Here is a 19,400-nt window from a genome sequence, read left to right as displayed (position 1 = left end):
TCTTTAAAAAAAATGTTTTTATTACTTGCTACAGTGAATGTGTTTACATTCACATTAATGGGATAATCAACGCACGTCTAAACAGGACAAAAGCGTCACAGGAGGTACAAGAATGTGTGACTACACAGTGGAGTACAACATAAAAGTACGAAGGCAATATGGCACAAACAGTGGTATAAAGAGTAAAGCTGTCCGTTATAGCAGCTCACAGAGGTCAGAAACTGGCCATTTTTGCTCTTCATTAGCTTGTCCTTCCTTTACACTTTCACTAAAACAGAAACACACACACATACACACACACACACACACACAAAACAAGTTAAAACTACATGCAAAATATACATTTTGCATGTCTGAATTAAAAAAACTTGCCACAAATACACATTAATACAAGAATAATCATGCATGTCTTATTCAGTGGCCTAACTCACTGCAGTGAACGGGGACCTCCATGGGTATGTAGTTCTGCTGGCAGAGGTGAGCGAAAGCAAATGCTAATCTGCAGGGTGCTCTCGATGAGCTGAGTTTACACACAGACATGAACTGACTGGGATCCACCTGACAACACAAACGCAGGTTTGTGAAAAAATCACATGTGATCAACCAAAAAGAGAAAAAAAAGGAAAAAAGATGGAGATGGGGAAAACAGAAAGGTTTTCATATTTATCTGTTTAAACTTCCCTCCACAACGAGCTTTCCAAACATAAATGGGATATTAATAAAAATGTTCTGGTGAAGAAACCACCAGGACATGCCTGCTGTGTGGGTTTTTTTGTTACTCACCACCCTGAAACAAGAGCTGAGGGGAGAATCGGGAGAAGAGAACAAAGCGTCACAGCTCGCTGGACTGACGGCTGCTGTCGCAGAAGGTTTGATGCATGTAGGTTTCATCTAAAGTCACAAACAAGCGGGCAAAGCTAAGGAGAACCTCGAGGCTGACAAAAACTCTGCAAACATTTGTAGACACAAGATTTCACAATTTCATTGAAACTCGATTTCAGGAAATATTGGGATGTTGTCTGAAATACAAATTAAAGCAGAACGCAGTGATTTGAAAATGATTTAACCACCGAGAACCAAAACCACAAATCAAATGTTGATGCTGTTCATTCTGTATTTGATCCCAGCAAAACGTTCCCCCCAAAATATTTATGCGGGAGTATGTTTCCCATTATCGTGTATCATTTTTAATACTTTCCAAATGTTTGGTAGATGAAATTAATGGCTCTCGCTTGGAACGCAAACTGTTTTCATAATTCCTGTTTGCATACAAAAGTTCAAAGTAAACTTGATTGTCATCTCTGCTATATACAGTTCAGTATATAGAGACAGGAGACGACGAGGCTCGAGTTCCATACAGTGCAAAAGAACAACAATAAATCCGGGACCGTGTCATGCGAATGACAATAAAGCTCCTTGAATCCTTGAAATATAGGAAGAGTAAGAATAAGAAGAATAAATATATATACACTTTGAGACTGAGGTAAGGGAGTAAATATACACTTTGAGGTAAAACTTACAATTGAGATTTAAAGTGACTTTGAAGTCATTGTAAGACGTAAACCCTCTTTCAGTTCTGAAGGTTCGATTCCAAGCAGGTCCTACAATACAATCAGGTGAATACAACCTCAAATGAGCAACAATAAATGACTTATTACTAGGGCTGGACCATATGATACCGTTCACGTAATACCGGTATAATGTTGGGCAGCAAAATTAAATATCGCGATAGAATACGGGTAAAACGCGCATGCGCAGTGCCTTTGTTTTCATAGACACATGGCGGAAAAAGCGTGGCGGCGACGGAGAATGAGAAAGGCGAAAGCGGATCGTTGAATGAAACGGATGAACCAGAACTGGTTTGTATAAATGCTGCAACTTCAGTGGTGTGGAACTGGTTTAGCTTTCGTCCGTCAGATACACAACAAAGCACTATTTTTGGTAGCGCATGCTAGCAGGCCGTCATTATTACCGTGTTTTTTGGAAATACTGCACACTTAAAATCAATCCTTTGATTTTTCTGAAAATCGACAGTGTCCCTTATAATCCTGTGTGCCTTATGTATGAATTCTGGTTGTGTTTACTGAGCTCGAAACGATGTTATGTGGTACACGGCGCTCAAAAAATCTGTCAAATGTTTTAGTACGACTTTGCTAAGCTACGAAGCCGCACAGCTTGATGGATTGTCGGATTATTACGGCTATCGTAGGCAGGAGCCTCGCGGAGTGATACGTACTGTGCTTCAACATAATATTACCGTGTTGTGCGTGTATAACCTCTTTTTAAGTTTTGTGGATATTATACATGGTTATGCTGAGGACATGTCGGACAATTTCCACTGGAAATGCCTTTTGGTTAAACTGTCAGCAAGGAATTTGCATTTACACTGTTAAATTTTTATATAACTTTAATGCAGATAAAAAACAGCTGCTTGTTTAAGTGAAAATACATTGATGTTTTTTTTGCACTAATAAAGTTGTGGAGTCGTAAAGTATTTTGTCTAGTGTCAATTATATCGTCAGTTATATCTTATCGTACATTTTCAAATGTATATTGTGATAAATATTTTGGTCATATTGCCCTGCTCTACTTATTACAGCATGTCATTATTTATTCAACGCAAATAATCTAACATGCAAAAACGCTGCGCATAAAGTCTAACGACACCCTCACTGCTTCCAAAGGAATTAAGAGACTAATTAGCAGATCAAATGCATGAGATTAACTGATCATTAGTGAGTGTGAGCATCTCTATGAAAGCAGATTTTTGGCAGTTTGCTGCTCTGGAGAATTCAGCTGTGTGTTACCACAAAGTGCTCAGAGAAACTGCTAAAAACCCAAGAGCTACATCTCAGACTCCTGGCACGTAAGATCTTAACGTTCGAGACAGTACATTTATAAAATGATTGAATAAGTGTGGCTTATTTGGAAGGACTGCCAGGAGAAAGCCTCTTCCCTCAAAAAACTGTCACGATCTGTGGGAGGCAGGTCACGTTTTCTAGACGATCCAAATGCAGACGCTTGGACTAATCCTAACAAAAGCGAGCCGTTTATTAAGGCTGATCAAAACTTTGCAAAAATACAAAATAAAAGGGAAAAAGTGGACAAAGACTTTCACTAACAGAAAACTAAATGGGGAAAAACTGGTAACAAGGAACATGAGCAAGACACATGGAAGAAGAACGGGCGTTCCGGCACAGGACAGCGGGACAATATGTACACAAGAGGGTGGTGAGAGGAAGTGAAGGCACGGGAAAGGCAGCAGAAACAAATTAGACAAAAAAATCGGAATTGAGCATTAAGACCTGCAGTGTGAACGTAGCCTAAGTCACTGAGTCGACCATGAACTCCTCCGTATACCAAAGTTTTCTACTCAAATATGAGATCATCGGTCTGACAGCTAAAGTTTGGCATCAACTGGGTCATGGAACAGCTGATGGAACGACTGAAAAACATATCATTTGACGTGTTGCCATGGCGCACTCAAAGTCCAGATCTCAATCTGACAGAAATGATGTGGCGGGCCCTTCAGAGAGCCGTGCATAAGCAAACGCCCAATGAGCTGAAGCAATGTTGTAAAGACAACAGGGCCAAAATTCCTCCGCAGTGAAGTGAGAGTTGTTGTTCATCTGAAGTCACATTTAATAATTTTAAGACTTGCTGAGGACCAAATCATTTTTATGTAAAACCTTAGAGCTGAAAGAGGATTTTATTTATTTATTTTTATATCTTTCATCACTAACAGGGTGATGACATCAACAGATGACCGAGGAACACATTCCACTTCATGCAATTCCAAACTTATGCTATAATGGATGCTGGAGTTGAAGTGTGTACCACTAACAAGCCTTTCTTTGTCCCTTTCTATTTGCCCCCTGCCAAAAAATTTATTTTTATCAGTCATACAAGCAAACAGCTTTCCACTGATCTTAGTACATAAATGGACCCAAGCCCAGAATATTGCTATGCCCAGTGAAGTTTCTGCATCTTGTTTCTGTCTGCTTTTTCTTTCAATGTCAGAGCTTTAACATGTGCTACGGAGTGGTTTATATTTTTTAATGAATTCACTTGAGGGCCTGAAGACCATAACCGTTCATGATTATTTTAATCCTGAGAACATTCCTCGATTATTCAGTCTTTACCCAGTCCTTTTTCACTTTAAAACCTTTTTGTTGTATTTTCAATCAAATGTAGAGTTTAAGTAGAGTTTAAATGATTTACAAATCCTTGAAATCTAGGCTTTATTTCATATTGCACATCTTTTTGAGAACTGGACCATGTGTTGATTAATCTCACTGATCCTACCTGCCAGGTGTAGAGAAAATCCTCCAAGTTTTTAGCCTGAGATCCGTCAAACATAGGAAAATCATTTCCTGCGTCGTTATCGTTGGTCCCAAACAGACCGGTGGAGACACCTGTGCAGGCGAGAACGGTGTATATGTGTGAGAATATGAAGACAGATATTTATAACGGGCCATGCTGAATCTTTCCCACCATGTAACCATCCATCCAGAGTGAAGCTGCACAATTCAAGCGACAGGTCACATGACACAAACATCCCACGCTGACTGGACACCTGCACCTCGTTTGATGCTTTCCTGACTGTCACTCCATCATCAGTGAGAAACGTGTGGCTGACGGCGCCGCTGCAGTCGGTCCTCACCTGTGACACAAGCATTTACCCGTCTTATTCCTCATGGCCTGAACGCTCTTTATTCGTCGAGAGTAACACATACCTGCCCGTTGCGCTGAACGCTGATGGTGTGGTTATTCATTTGTATCAGGAGGAGGTTCTGCGTGTCTGTGCCGAGCAGCAGCGTGAACGACGGATCGCGGCCGACGTCTCGGGCCAGGAGCAGTGGACACGAACCTGGCAGCTCATACAAGTGACCGTCAAACGTCACTACGAACTGATCTGCCACCAACAGAGCTTGGTCTTTGGCGAGATAAGAAGGGAAAAACGAAGAATTCATTGAACCCTCATGTGGTGTTACTTTTTTATTGAAAAGGTTGTCACCATCAGGGCTCTTATCACAGCTCCTGACTCTGACCCCTCTGTCTCTGTCCCTTGCGCTGCTGTTTTCACTCAGTTTGAGCTTGTGACGCTCTCCTCTTTAGAGGATGTGGTTCGCCATATTAAGCCCACAGGTTCCCCACGGGATCCTGTCCCTCCACAATTCTTTAAAGAAATTTTTCCTAGTATACAACAGTATGTCCTTGACATTATTAACAGCAGTCTGTCTTCTGGTGTGGTTCCTGCAAATTTCAAACATGCAGTAGTACAGCCACTGCTTAAGAAACCTGGCCTTGATCACACAGTTTTAGCGAACTATAGGCCTATTTCCAAGCTGCCTTTAGTCTCCAAGGTTTTAGAGAAAATTGTTTTTAGTCAACTGAAAGATTTTCTAGATGAAAATGGAATCTTTGAGGTTTTTCAGTCAGGTTTTAAAACCCTTCACAGCACAGAATCTGCATTACTAAGGGTTTTTAATGACATCCTTCTGGCATGTGATTCTGGTAACCATGTTGTTCTTGTCTTGCTTGACCTAACTGCTGCCTTTGACACAGTAGACCACAATATTTTAATTTCTCGATTACATGATGTAGTGGGTATTGGTGGCACTGCACTCAATTGGTTTAGGTCTTATTTGTCAGATAGAACTTTCTCTGTCAGCCTTCTCGGTTACGAATCGTCTTCTGCTTCTCTGTCATGTGGTGTCCCACAGGGCTCAATTTTAGGGCCACTGCTCTTTTCTCTGTATCTACTGCCTCTGGGTTCTATCCTTAGAAGGCATGGGATCTCATTTCACTGTTATGCCGATGACTGCCAAATTTATTTGACACTAAAACGCAAGGATGCCATCTCTATAAAACCTCTCTTGACATGTCTAGATGACATTAAAGCTTGGTTGGCTCGAAACTTTTTAAATTTTAATAAAAAGAAAACAGAAGTGTTGGTGTTTGGACCCAGTGGTCCCTGTGAGTCCTCCTCTGTTGTTTTAGGATCCCTGGAAGTCTATTTTAAATCTGTTGTTACTGACCTTGGTTTTAAGTTGGACAGTGATTTTAAATTGGACAACCAAATCAGAGCAGTGGTGAAGTCCAGTTTTTATCATTTAAGGCGACTGGCAAGACTAAAATCTTTTCTTTCGAGGCAGCACCTTGAAACAGTGATCCATGCTTTTATTTCTTCCCGCCTGGACTACTGTAACTCACTTTATGTGGGGGTCAGTCAGTCATTGCTCTCACGTCTGCAGCTGGTTCAAAATGCGGCTGCACGACTCCTAACAGGAACTCGAAAAAGAGAGCATATAACCCCTGTGCTGGCCTCTCTGCACTGGCTGCCTGTGTCTTTTAGAGTTAATTTTAAAATTCTTATGTTTGTTTTTAAATGCCTACACAGTCTTGCCCCGCCTTACCTCTCTGAGCTTCTTCATCCCCACATACCCTGTCGGTCTCTCAGGTCAGCTGACCAGCTGCTCCTGGAGGTACCGAGATCCAGGAGGAAGCTCAGAGGGGACAGGGCCTTCTCTATTGTGGCTCCAAAATTATGGAATAATTTGCCCATGCATGTTAGAGAGGCCCCTTCACTGTCCACTTTTAAATCACGTCTTAAAACCCACTTTTATTCCTTGGCTTTTAACCTCAGTGAGACTTAGTTTCTTTTTTAATGCAGTAGTTATTTAATTAATGATTTCACTCTTCTTTTATTTGTTTTTTATTTATATCTCATGTAATTTTATTTTACAGTTCCAATGTACAGCACTTTGTGTCAGCTGTGGTTGTTTTAAAGTGCTTTATAAATAAAGTTGATGATGATGATGATGATGATGATGATGATGATGATGCGATGTTGGCAGGTCTGGTGAACTCACTGTTTTACAGGGTTATTAAATCAAAAATCTAAACCATTTTATGATCGGTGTCTTTTTGTATTATTTTGTCTTATTTTTTTTTAACTTGACTCACATATAAAATCTATCTCATGCTCCCGTTTCTTTCATTCAGGGAACATTTCTAAGCTAGAGAAAATTGCTGCGTTTGTATCATTGCGCCTGGATGTTTGTAATGCTTAAAAAAATCTCTGTCCCACATTCACCCTCAGTCTTATGGGAGCCACATCTTCTCAAATATTCCTCATCTCATTCTACATCCAGTAGCGAGCCGCGTTGCCACGTAAAAGTTCAACGTGCTGTTAACAACACTTAAATCACGATTAATGTAAAAAGAAAATCATATTAAAACAATAAACATAAATAAAGATATGAATAAGAAAAGGATGTCAGCAGAAGGCCTGATTAAAAGAAATGTTTTGAACTATTAATCAGTTAAACTGAGCTGGAGTGTTAAACTGTTCCAGAGCCTCGGTGCCGCAGGACGAAAGGCTCTGACCCCCCGTCGTCTTCAGTCTTGTATGAGCCAACTAGCATATTAGTGAAAACAGCGAGCAGCACTGTGTTTAACACGAAGTAATCTGGAGTGTGTCCGTTTAGCTTCCTACACGACTGTGAGAATTTTAAAAGAAATTCTAAACTCCACTGGCAGCCAATAAAAACAGAGTAAAGTAGGGGTGATGTGAGCTCGCTCGCTAGAGTGCGTTAGGAGTCTGGCTGCAGCATTGAGCGACACACAAAGTCCTGACAATGCAAAACATAAGCTCAAAAAGACAAAACACACCCGAAGGCACACGTGTACACGCTAACAGTCGCGTGAAGTCATCAGAAATATGTTATTTGTTCCGTTCATCATGGAAACTAAAGGGAAGGAATGTGAAGCTGAAATAATAATAATAAATACTTCATGTTGACATGCAGTGCCCTTTTTACCTACGCCTCCACTTATAGCTGGTCTAACTCCATATTTAGTTACTCCATGCTCATTACTACATGTTTACAACGTATAAGTCATTATTTGTTTTTAGACAAGTGCCTCCAGTACTGATTTACTTAGAAGTGTTATGTTGGTTAGATCAGGTATCTTGTGTTATTTGTTGCAGATGTGTTCCAGCCATGACCTAAAGTGTTTTGAATGATGTATTAAATATGAACAAAACAAAACAAAAACCCCTCTATGATGTTTAGTCTAATAATCTAAGATAATACAAAACAAAGCTAACAGTTATGGTCCTGCGTGCTGACACAGAGGTTTTAGTTCTTTGATCTTTAGATTTTTGTTGATTATTCAGTTTTCTTTGTTTTTTTATTGTTTACAATTCGATTCCCTCTTTATTAGTTTATCCTGGTCTTTCACTGTGTGTAAAGCTGCTGCATGTATCCATGGTCTAACCTCTGCACTTGTTAGTTACTTCCTGTTTTATTTTGTTAGTCATTTGTGTCCTTATTGGTTTCATCTGTATCTCGTTACCCTCGTCTGTCCACCCCCCCCTTGTTTACCTCATGTATGAGTACTCCAGCTCTGCCTTTCTCTGCAGTTTTTGAGCATCTGTTTAGTCTCCCAGTGCGTTCTCTGACAGCTCTGGATTGTGCTTCCCTTTTGCCTCTGGATTTCTGTGTCCTTTAGACTTCATCAATCAAAATAAATGCTCACTTTTCCCCATTCAGTCTGTCCTGGGTATTGTTTCTCACCCTACAGCACATAACACTTTACTGACTTTTAAATAATATTTATATGGACTGAAGTGAAGAGGTTATCGAATACCAACTGAGCGTGCCTAAAAAGCACCTCCTGAGGTCCTATTTGCAACAATTACCAGGCTGGTATTGCTACAGCTGGTTTCCATGCAGATACTGAGGCTCGCTCTGCCAGACCTGTCAGTTAAATCCTCACATAAAACATTTCAAACGAGATCTGAGAAAAGACAGAAGAAGAGTACAGTTGAAATACACCAGCCTGGGAACAGTGACAAGTTCTTTTTGAGGTTCTGGGACTCATGAAGTACAAATGGAGAAGGTTAAAAACTGAGTGAACTTTTCCAGAAGTAGTGTGCCTTCCAAAAGTCATCTAAGCAAAGAAAAATATCCAGGAAATCACAAAAGATCCAAGAAAAAAAAGGAAAAAAAGAGAACAGCACGACTTGTACACCCGTAATAAACATCAGCGTTTATGACACCTCGACACTTTGTGTCAATGCAGTCTCAGTAAAATTGATCAACAGCACTGTCATAAACGTGTAAAACGGAGTAATTAAAACGGTGCCTTACGTGTGAAGGGGCTGTCCATGATCTTCCTTTTGAGGCGGTAGAGTTCGGCAGTGGGTCTGACAGCGGCGAGGGTCAGCAGAGGTCTCAGGATCCACTCCTCCAGGAGGATCTCCATCAGCCCAGCGTTGGCCGTCCTTGACCGGGGCAGCTGTGGCAGTGGCACCGACACAATCACTGAACATTCACTGAAAGGAAAAACAAAGGGAAAAAAATCCAACTGGAATCATTTTTATCCATCAGTTGTACTCTGGATCAAAACTTGATCTTTAAACTTCTTGATCGAGTTATTGTTTAAGTTTAAACAGGTCCAGCTATGTGCACCAACATCTAGGTGCACATAGCTTCGAGAGCATTTCGGTGACTATAATTCAACGTGTAGTTTGTACCTGCAGTGAACCCAAATAAACTGACCATTTTCAAAAACAAAACCCCCCAAAAACAAAACAGTGATATAGCTGTCTTAACTCTGATATGTGTAGTACCTGGGGAAGAATTTGTAGACTGATGCAAGCCGTTTTCTGACTCCAGACAGAGCCATCGCCAGCCTGGTCTCAATCCAGTGGTAGGCATGCTGGCCTGCCTGATTGACACATTGACACATTCATCAGGTTCAAATAGGTCTTTTAGCAAAGGCTGAAACAATGGATGGGAACAATGTGAAAAGCACAGGAGGAAGAGTGGGTGTAAGAGATCGTGACACTTGAGCAACTGTTGTACATCAAAACAATCTATCCCTCTCTATGTTTTACATATACAGCTGCTATGTTTCATACTAATAATGTATGTATGAAATTATGCCCTTTCTCTTTTATTATGATGTGAAAACATTCTAAGAAATAAGTATGAATCAAATAAACATTATGTAGTAGGATAAAAATGTGATATGGGCCAGCCTAAAGCATAAACAACTCATCACTACAAGCTGTCTTTTTCCACACGGGAGCGAGGGAAGAAGAATCCCAGCAGACTGGACACTACGCAGATGTTTTCCGTATCTCACTTTGCCAATATAAATGACTTTGCTGTTTTATAACATATTATCTATCTATCTATCTATCTATCTCTCTCTCTCTCTCTCTCTCTCTCTCTCTCTCTCTCTCTCTCTATATATATATATATATATATATACATATAGATATAGATATATATATATATATATATATATACATATATATATATATATATATATATATATATATATATATATATATATATATATATATATATATATATATATATATATATATATGTATATGTACATATATATATATATATATATATATATATATGTACATATATATATATATATATATATATATATATGTACATATACATATACATATATATACATATATATGTATATGTATATGCAGAGGTGTGGACTCGAGTCACATGACTTGGACTCGAGTCAGACTCGAGTCATTAATTTTATGACTTTAGACTTGACTTGAAAAAATGTTCTAAGACTTGTGACTTGACTTGGACTTTTACACCAATGACTTGGGACTTGAATTGGACTTGAACCGGTTTACTTGAAAAGACTTGATATTTTACCCCAAATATAAAATTTAACATGCATATTATATAGAGATTGAAAATGTGACGTCATTCACGGGTAGAACCGCAAAGGATTCTGGGAATTCGTGGCAAGCGGTACTAGCGCACGCAGGCTTTCAATTGAAATCAGTCACACAGCGATAAAAAGAAACACAAAAATGTCAAGAAGCTGTTGTATTATTAACTGCAATAGCCGGTCGCATGACAGCCACGGGAAGCCGACGGGTAAAGAGATCGGTTGTTATCGGATTACGTCGTTGAAGAGAAATTGTTCGAGCCATGTTTCCGAAGTAACAAAGACGCGACGGATGGCCTGGATTGCAGCCATTCAAAGGTCAAATATAACGTCCCAGAACACTCCAGCTAACAGGCTAGTCTGCTCAAGCATTTACACGAAGGTCAGTGTTTTTTAGTAGTTAATACGTCATTTTCATAACATAATTGGTGATATAGGTTACAAGCAAGTCTGGCGCTGAACAGAAATTGTCGCGCTATGCTCCTTTGTTTATTGTGCATAAATAGTAAATTGTCCTGACACAATATTGCGTTTCGCCTCTGTTATTATGGTACATTGACAAAAACATATACTTTTATTCACAGGATAAAACAGGTTTTTTGTATCACTAATTGCCCAGTACGATTACAGCATACAATATTGTTGTCACTGCTACATTTCTGTGATGGGTACCAGAAATTATTTCCACTACTAATTAATTACCGTTGAGCTCAAAGGTCCTATTAATAAACGGTTAATGAATGTGTATTTATGAAGACAATTTGTGAGACTGGTAAACTTATGATACGTACGATGGTCTTTCGTTCTACACGGTGCATTTCAAGGTCCTGCACCCATCCGTCGGTAAACTGTACCTGGGCTTGTTGCAGTGACCTGAAGTTACTAAACTTCATGAGTGTATGCACTCACTCCAAGAACCGTATAATTATAAATATGCATATAAATGTGCTACAATGAGATAGCTGACTTCATCTAACTAGCAAATGTTTTCCAGGCTACGTTGGTGATACAGTTTTTTTTAATGTGTATGATATTTTTGTCATGCGATTTTAAAGCTGGTCCTACAACCGCATCCAAGAATAACATGCAGCGTATCTCAGAACTGTCGGTGAAAATTATTCTTGGAGCTAGGTTTAATTGAGCTGCATTTTAAAGAGGTGCAATTTCACAATTTGTGTATATTTTCTAAGTTCACTATTTTGTATGTGTTGAGAAAAACACAGATTTTAAAATTAGATGGTCTAATATTTACATTTAGCATAACTGCAACATTATTTTTTCGTTTGTTTTTTTTAAAGACTCGAAAGGACTTGAAATTCAAAGTTTCAGACTTGTGACTTTACTTGGACTTTTACACCAGTGACTTGAGACTCGACTCTGACTTGCCTGACATTACTTGAGACTTGACTTGAGACTTGAGGATAAAGACTTGAGACTTACTTGAGACTTGCAAAACAATGACTTGGTCCCACCTCTGTGTATATGTATATGTACATATATGTGTATATGCATTTAACAAATTTCTCACCATATTTTATTTTGGTGAGAAAGTATTTAGTCAGAGTTTTATGTAAGTGTATTCTAAACCGAACAATCAAGATGTGATTGAAGTGCAAACTTTCACTCAGACATTTAATTCAGGGTGTTTAGCAAAAGTGCTGCATCAAGTGTTTAGGAATTACATCGTGTTTCATACATTATCCCCAATATTTCAAGGCTCAAATCCAATTGGGCATTTGACAGGCAGGCGGTTTCAAGGCCAGGTGAGGCCTGCTCCGTTATGATCCCATGACAAACAAAGACAGGGTATCTGGAGCTGATACCAAGTGAGGGTGGCACAGCGGTGCAGTGGTTAGTACTGGTACCTCAAAGCAAGAGCCTTCTGGGTTCAAATCCTCTGACTGGCTGGGACCTTTTTTTGTAGTTTGTATGATCTCCGTATGCTTGTGTGGTTTTTCTCCAAATATTCCAGCTTCCTCCCACAGTTCACATGCATGCCAGGTTAATCTGTGATTCTAAACTGTCTGTAGGCATAAATGGCTGTCTTTCTCTCTGTACGAGCCCTATAACAGACTTGCAGCCTGTCCAGTATGTACTTCCCATCTCACCCTGTGACAGCTGGGATAGACTCCAGCCCTGCCATGATTCTGAGTTGGATAAGTGGAAGAAGATGGATGGTTGAAGAATCCAAGTGTTGAACTTACATTTGGTATTTTTTTTACTGGAACTCTCAATATTAGGCTCAAAGTGATATAATTCAGGCCATCATTAGACCAAAAACCCAAAATCAACCTGTCAAAGAGAAAAAAAGACTTTGGGAATAGCCAAATATGAAATCTGGTCCATTTTTTAAAAGAAGGAATGCACTGGACACCAAACGGTCTGAGAGACCGCAGACGACAACTAAAGTGGATGATTGCAGAATTCTTTTTTTGGCTCGGGAAAACCATCACAGCAATTCAAGAAAACTCTGGAGGAGGCGGATGTATCATTGTCAAAGCCTTCAAACAAGAGACACCTGACACATGAATCATGCGGCGGGGTTACACTCAACACAAACTCAAGAACGGGAAGGCCAGATCAGACTTTGGGTTTTCAGCCAGAAAATGTCTAAGTGAGCTGGCAACTTATGGGAAAAATAAAAGAAAATTGATAGTTGAAACCAAGCTTAATTTGTACCAGAATGATGTGAAGAGAAAAGTCTGGAGAAGGAGAGAAACAGTTAATGATGTGAAGCATATGGATAGAGAAACACCACCGTAGCCAGTGGATATGGATCGCTGGTGTTTATTGATGATGTGACTGCTGATGGAAGAAACAGGATAAATGAATGATGAATAGTGCAGGGCTACACTCTCTGCTCAGATATTCTTCAGTGGCCAAATCAGGCAACTCACCTCAATGCTTCAATGTTTGCTTTTCAGTTCTTAAATACAAACTGAATGCACAGAGACCAACAAACAAACAGCAACTGCAGTAAAGGCCCGCCAGAGCATTTTGGGAGGAGGAAACACGACATTTGATGATGTCCATGGGTTGTAGACCTCAGGCAGTATGAAGGATGAATATCCAAATATTAAAAACTATCTTTATATTTGAAATCATATTCGTTTTGTCCAATTAATTTGGAACTTCTGAAAATGAAAACCTGTAGTATAAAAATAGCTGTAACTCCTATACAGTGAATGCTTTCGTTAAACCCCTTAAAAACCTAAAATCTGCACTTCAATCGTTTGGTTTAAAATCCACTGTCGTGGTGCACAGAAGCAAAATCTACAATTGCGGACAATTAATTTGTCACTGTCCAAAAACTTATGGAACTAACTGTCTGATCTAATTTGAAGGCAGACACTTATCAACAGCCTTGATAAGGTTTTTAGTTTGTCTAACCCAGTCAAAGACCACATCGAGCACATTTAAAAAGGCACCAGAGTGCAGTTTCTCACCACATCCAGGGCGATGCTGAGCGTGGTGACACCGGCCTCTGACAGCAGTCTGAGCTGAGGGTTCTCCAGCAGAGCAGGATGGACCTCCACCAGCTTGTCATTCCACTGCAGAACAGCCTCCCTCCACATCGCCTCCAGCCTCTGGCCCTTCACATCCTGGTACACACCTGCCAGAGTGGCAAGCGGCCCTGAGGCCGAACGAGGGATGGAGGTACACGTTTTCAGTTTCACATGAGCATACATATTTCAGAACCTCTCACAGGAAACTGTGAGGGACCACAAAAAGAGATGTGAACATCGATGAAGAGAAATTTTCTAAATAATGCCTTGAGAGACAGAAGAGATGCTTTTCATGCTTCCTTCCGGTAAATAAGTTAAGGGAGAGAAGATTAGTTTATGTTTGGAGTTCCTTAAGGAAATTCAATTGGTGACGGCACAGCAATCGCTCAAAAACTAAAGGCCATCTCTTTATGCACCAGAACTAAATTAATCATGAACACACAACTGGAATGCATCATTCCTGAAGCTCTGGTTAGCTTTCTGTCTTTCCGCACTCACTCCTAAGTTCCTGCTGACCCAGCAGCGAGGCGTGCTGCAGCAGATTCAGAAAGCGTGGCAGGCTGTCGGTCAAGAAGTGACGCAGCGGGCTCCTCTGCCACAGAGCCAGCACGCCTTTTTCTTTCTTCCCCAGCAGAGCCTCTGCTTGCTGTGAAACATGGAGAGGCAGAGCGCTCAACTCCTGCAGCAGCTGACTGTCTCTGGACTGGAGTGGTGGGGGATTAACAGAAACAGCACAGCAGTTAAATCCAAGAAAGCTCCTGTTATTACATTAAGAATTCCAGTGTGTGTGTGTGTGTGTGTGTGTGTGTGTGTGTGTGTGTGTGTGTGTGTGTGTGTGTGTGTGTGTGTGTGTGTGGTTACCTGTCTTCTAAAGTCTACGAGGAGACGCTGCAAAGCCCTGATTCTCTCCGTAAGTTTAATCTGTATCTGAGAGCTCAAATAGTCCGCCCGTTGCTGTGAACCGAATGAAAACAACCAATTTTTAAAAAGGCCATTCACATGAAAGCAAACACTGGGATGTGTTCATGCCATTAGCGACACCTCTGCTGCAGTCAGACTCTCCAAACAGCCACTTGCTCTCAGCATTAGCGTCTGATTGGCTGTTCCCAGAAACACTCTGCCCAGAGTTTCGGATGTGCCACTGCCGCTTCTTTTCTGCACATCTAGCGTCAAACTGTGGTTTACACCCACACATACCGCTACAGTGAGATCCTCACTGAGGCCTAGACCTGCACAGCCAGAGACAATTTCATTTTATTTGATTTCATTTTGATATATTTTGGCATTAATGCATGGCTAAGGTTCTTCTGCATTTACCATTCATATGACCGGCTGTAGTCTGCAGGCATCGTCCCTCGACTGTACCGTTCAGCCAGATCTTCTCTCTGCCGTCCAGTCTGGCCTGTACCTGGAGACCTGACCCCTTGATTTGAGACAGGGCACTTCCCCTCACTTCCACACTACAATTACCCATCCTAGACTGTAAAGCGTGAAACAAATGTAGGCATGTTTAGAATTAGTAGGACCCCGACTTACAAAAAGAAGGCTAGTCGAATATCTCACTATGTTTCGATCATTTCCTGGAATCCCTGTTAGGAACCAGCAGTGACTGCAGGAAGTGATTCCAAACTCCACAGAAGAAACACGTTTCTTTTTTTGTACAAATTTAGCAGTCGTAATACAAAATTTTGCTTAGTGAAATCGGTATGCGTGTGTGTAGCTACTTGCCCTTTCTTGCCTTCTCAAAGAAATATGCACAAAAGCCCATTTCTCACAATATTAAATATCAAGAGTGGGCTGTAAAGGTCCTGCAGGTGAATCGTGTCATGTATTCAGCAACAATTTTACAAAAGTATTTTTAATTTCCAACTTTGTTGAAATTAACAATACTTGAACTATTTTAAATTTCCCACCAAGTCCTTGTAGTTGTTTACCTCAGAGAACAGAGACATGTTGGTCCCGTGAAGAGTGGAGGAGTTGGTAAGGGCGAGGGTGAAGCTGCAGTGGTACGGTCGCCCTGTCACTGCCAGCTGGGACTGAGTGTAAAGCAGCTCCTCGCCTGAGTTCACTCTGTGGGATCCTGACCACGACAGAGTCTGAGAGGCAAAGAGATAATTAACAAGAGCTCAAGAAAGGAGATGAGGAAAGTGAAAAACTCTGCAGGTCATTCAAGGGAAACAAAGAATATATATAGTGCTCAACACAAAACTGTTTGACCCGACGAGACCAAAGACGGCCAGTTTAACACAAGAAGTGATGAGGTGCGGCAGTATCGCCGCATCAAGTCTTATTCTTAACAATTTATAATGTCTCCAAATATGAAGAGGAAAGAAAGAAAGCAGTGAGAACTGATGTGTGGACTCACAGGCTGTAGAGGACAGAGGCCCAGCAGCACAATGTGCTCTAAGCGGTCCCTGAGGTTGGTTTGAACTTTGGCCAGTAGTGTGTGTGAGGGACAGGGAGCTGGAGAGACTCTGTCCAGGCCAACGTTAACCTGAAGGCTGTGCATTCCCCGGTGAGCTTTCTGGAAACATCAAGAAAACATAAACAGATGTTCTTATTGATCTTTTATCATATAAGGTCAACGTCTTTCAGCGCATAAAACTGACTACCTGGTACTTTATGCCTTGCTTCAGGCTCCTGCTGTCCCATCTTAATTCTGCATTTTGGAAAAATGAGTTCCCCTCATGTGCCATTGAGACACATCCTTTTACAGATGACACGGCCATCTGTGCACGTACACACACACACACACACACACACACACACACACACACACACACACACACACACACACACACACACACACACACACACACACACACACACATTAAGTAAGTTGATGCTGCACAAACTTCCTGACTATTCTGCACACATGACTGGTGACTCATGAGAGGTTTGCGGAGTATTTACCAACCTGTTGGGCTGTAAACAGAGCGCATGCCTGCCCCCTGCTGGAGTTGGTTTGCCACTGTTTGTTCAGGCTGAGAGAAACGTTGACAGGGACCACACCGTCCCATGACAAATGGGCCTGTATACAGATAACCCCCCCCCCCACACACACAAACATTATACCCCTATCATTGTTAGTTTTTATACATTTATTGGCATTTATTAGTACTTTAGGTAAAAATCTTTTATCTGTAGTCTGAAGGGGTAACTGCAATTCTGTCTATGTGTTTATCCGTCATTTTATTGACCTCTGATTCTCTTCCACAGTTTGTTTTCTGTCCCGTCTTTCTCCCCTCACTCCTAACTGGTCGCAGCAGTTTGCTGCCCCTCCTTCACCCTGGTTCTACTGGAGGTTTTTGTTAAAAAGGAGTTTTTTCTTCCCACTGTTGCCAATTATTTGCTCATAGGGGGTTGTATGATGGGGGTTTCGCTCTATTATTGTGGGGTCTTTACCTTAAACTATAAAGCACCTTGAGGTGACTGTTTATGTTATTCAGCGCTATCTAAATAAAAATAAATTGAATTGAAATCAATATCGCAGACGAAATATAAGACAACTGTGTGAAGCTCCGGTTGTACCTGGTGGCTGCTGCGTCGGTCTCTGCGTGAGCTTTGCGTCAGTGTGTGCAGCGACAGGTGTCTGAGCGCAGAGGTGAATGGATGTTTCAGCTCCAGTTTGGTTGTATTTATGTCCTCCGAGCGACTCCACGAGCTCAGAACTCTGACCTTTAGACGACCCCATAATGCAGAAAAGAAATCCAGTTTATTAATGCCTGAATGATCTGTGTTTTACTGTCATAACCATATACATTTCATACACATTTCCATTTGGTTATGTTACAGTTTTAGAGTTTAAAGAGGAAGGAAAGCTAATAGCAGAGAGAAATCAACGTTGTTTTAATTTCGTTTTTCGCGTAATGACACAGCTTGTACAGTCTGACCTGCTCCAGTTGTCCATGCCTCATCCAGTCCAGCAAAACACTATCCAGTCCTGCATTTAGCGAACGCTCCAGCTTCACATCCAAATTAGTCAAACGGGGGATGCAGGTGATCTGAACTAACATCAGGGACGAGAGAAAGACTCAGCATCTTAAGTTAGCTTCATGATTTATCTTTTACTTTTTCCCCTTTAAGTTCTAACGTGGCCTTTGCAGATAAAACAACGAAGATCAAGCATTGCTGAAAAACTAAATGTTACCCCTGATTGTCTGGTTTCCCATCTCCAGTGCTGGTGGAGCAGAGTACAGACCAGACAAGCTGAACTCCTGGCTTCCCCACACAGCAGCTTGCTGAACTTGGTAGCTCCATTTCCGAGCCTCGTACACTGTCCTCACTGCAGCAGTCCTGGGGAGTGGCTTCAACTACACAACAAATCATATTTAGGATGTGGAACATTCATGTTCCACATGAGGGTTCATGTTGAGGGTGTGGACTGAAACAACATTCAGATTTTGACCCAGAAAGTCAATTTTTTCATTAGTTTTATTTTTTAATGGTTCCCAAAATCAGGCGAAATGCATCCACTGATAACGTAGAGGCCATTGCATTATTATTTTTATTATTATTGTCTATAAACAATAGGACGCAAATATATGATAACCCTCTAGCACAACCATCCATCACTGCCAGTGAAAAGTGTCTGTAACCAGTGACTTGATAAAACTCTTAAGTAAACTTGTGCATACACTGTATTCCTAGTGAAGAGGCATTTAAGCTCAGAAATACCTGTGGGTACGAGTTTTTGACCTCTAGAAGTTGCCTGTATCCGCTCTCTATCGCTGCCAGCTCTCCAACAGCCCACAGCTTCCTCCTGCCTGACATCACCTCCACCAATCCCACCACAGTGGACTGAGAGTGGTTCAACTGGAGGCGGAAAGAGAGAAGAAGGTGCTGCATCAAAAGGATAGCCAAACAAAAGCAGTGCATTTGTAATTTGACAGAGGATTTGGACAGTGATGCACAGATTGTGTTTTGCAGAGTGTGTGTCTATTTGAGCTCCAGTTAAATGCAAAAGGAGCTCCTCTGAGAACTGAAAAACTCGCCTGCGTTCGGACATTGATCTGAGAAGGCAGGTAGACCAGCATTGTGGGGATATTCTGGACCACCTTCACCATCAGGTCCTTGCTAAACAAAAGGACATCTATCACTTTCAGTGTGTGCACAATGTGCACAGAGACAACTTACAATAATTTTTTTTAATCAGTGAGT

At 41.0% G+C, this 19,400-nt stretch overlaps 1 protein-coding gene across 1 annotated transcript in view; it reads right to left on the bottom strand.

Annotated features, from left to right (window-relative positions):
- Window positions 1–2: 2 nt before the first annotated feature.
- The window catches only part of apoltp (apolipoprotein lipid transfer particle homolog), a 47,928-nt gene continuing 28,530 nt past the window's right edge, over window positions 3–19,400 (bottom strand). The window contains exons 48-69 of the mRNA XM_080293298.1: window positions 19,235–19,316; window positions 18,918–19,055; window positions 18,391–18,553; window positions 18,134–18,249; window positions 17,772–17,918; window positions 17,158–17,271; window positions 16,853–16,969; window positions 16,606–16,764; window positions 16,175–16,336; window positions 15,558–15,720; window positions 15,282–15,469; window positions 15,102–15,194; window positions 14,739–14,943; window positions 14,181–14,368; window positions 9,644–9,741; window positions 9,162–9,346; window positions 4,737–4,936; window positions 4,495–4,663; window positions 4,306–4,415; window positions 784–891; window positions 432–558; window positions 3–268 (exon numbers count right to left, since the gene is read on the bottom strand). Of these exons, the coding sequence (XP_080149424.1) occupies window positions 258–268; window positions 432–558; window positions 784–891; window positions 4,306–4,415; window positions 4,495–4,663; window positions 4,737–4,936; window positions 9,162–9,346; window positions 9,644–9,741; window positions 14,181–14,368; window positions 14,739–14,943; window positions 15,102–15,194; window positions 15,282–15,469; window positions 15,558–15,720; window positions 16,175–16,336; window positions 16,606–16,764; window positions 16,853–16,969; window positions 17,158–17,271; window positions 17,772–17,918; window positions 18,134–18,249; window positions 18,391–18,553; window positions 18,918–19,055; window positions 19,235–19,316 (3,043 nt within the window). The 3' untranslated portion in view covers window positions 3–257. The remainder of the gene's footprint in view (window positions 269–431; window positions 559–783; window positions 892–4,305; window positions 4,416–4,494; window positions 4,664–4,736; window positions 4,937–9,161; window positions 9,347–9,643; window positions 9,742–14,180; window positions 14,369–14,738; window positions 14,944–15,101; window positions 15,195–15,281; window positions 15,470–15,557; window positions 15,721–16,174; window positions 16,337–16,605; window positions 16,765–16,852; window positions 16,970–17,157; window positions 17,272–17,771; window positions 17,919–18,133; window positions 18,250–18,390; window positions 18,554–18,917; window positions 19,056–19,234; window positions 19,317–19,400) is intronic.

The sequence above is a fragment of the Astatotilapia calliptera genome, chromosome 18 (genome assembly GCF_964374335.1).
Source record: "Astatotilapia calliptera chromosome 18, fAstCal68.1, whole genome shotgun sequence".
Taxonomy (NCBI): domain Eukaryota; kingdom Metazoa; phylum Chordata; class Actinopteri; order Cichliformes; family Cichlidae; genus Astatotilapia; species Astatotilapia calliptera.
The sequence above is the reverse complement of the archived record's forward strand: the minus strand, read 5'-3'. Positions and strand labels throughout refer to the sequence as shown.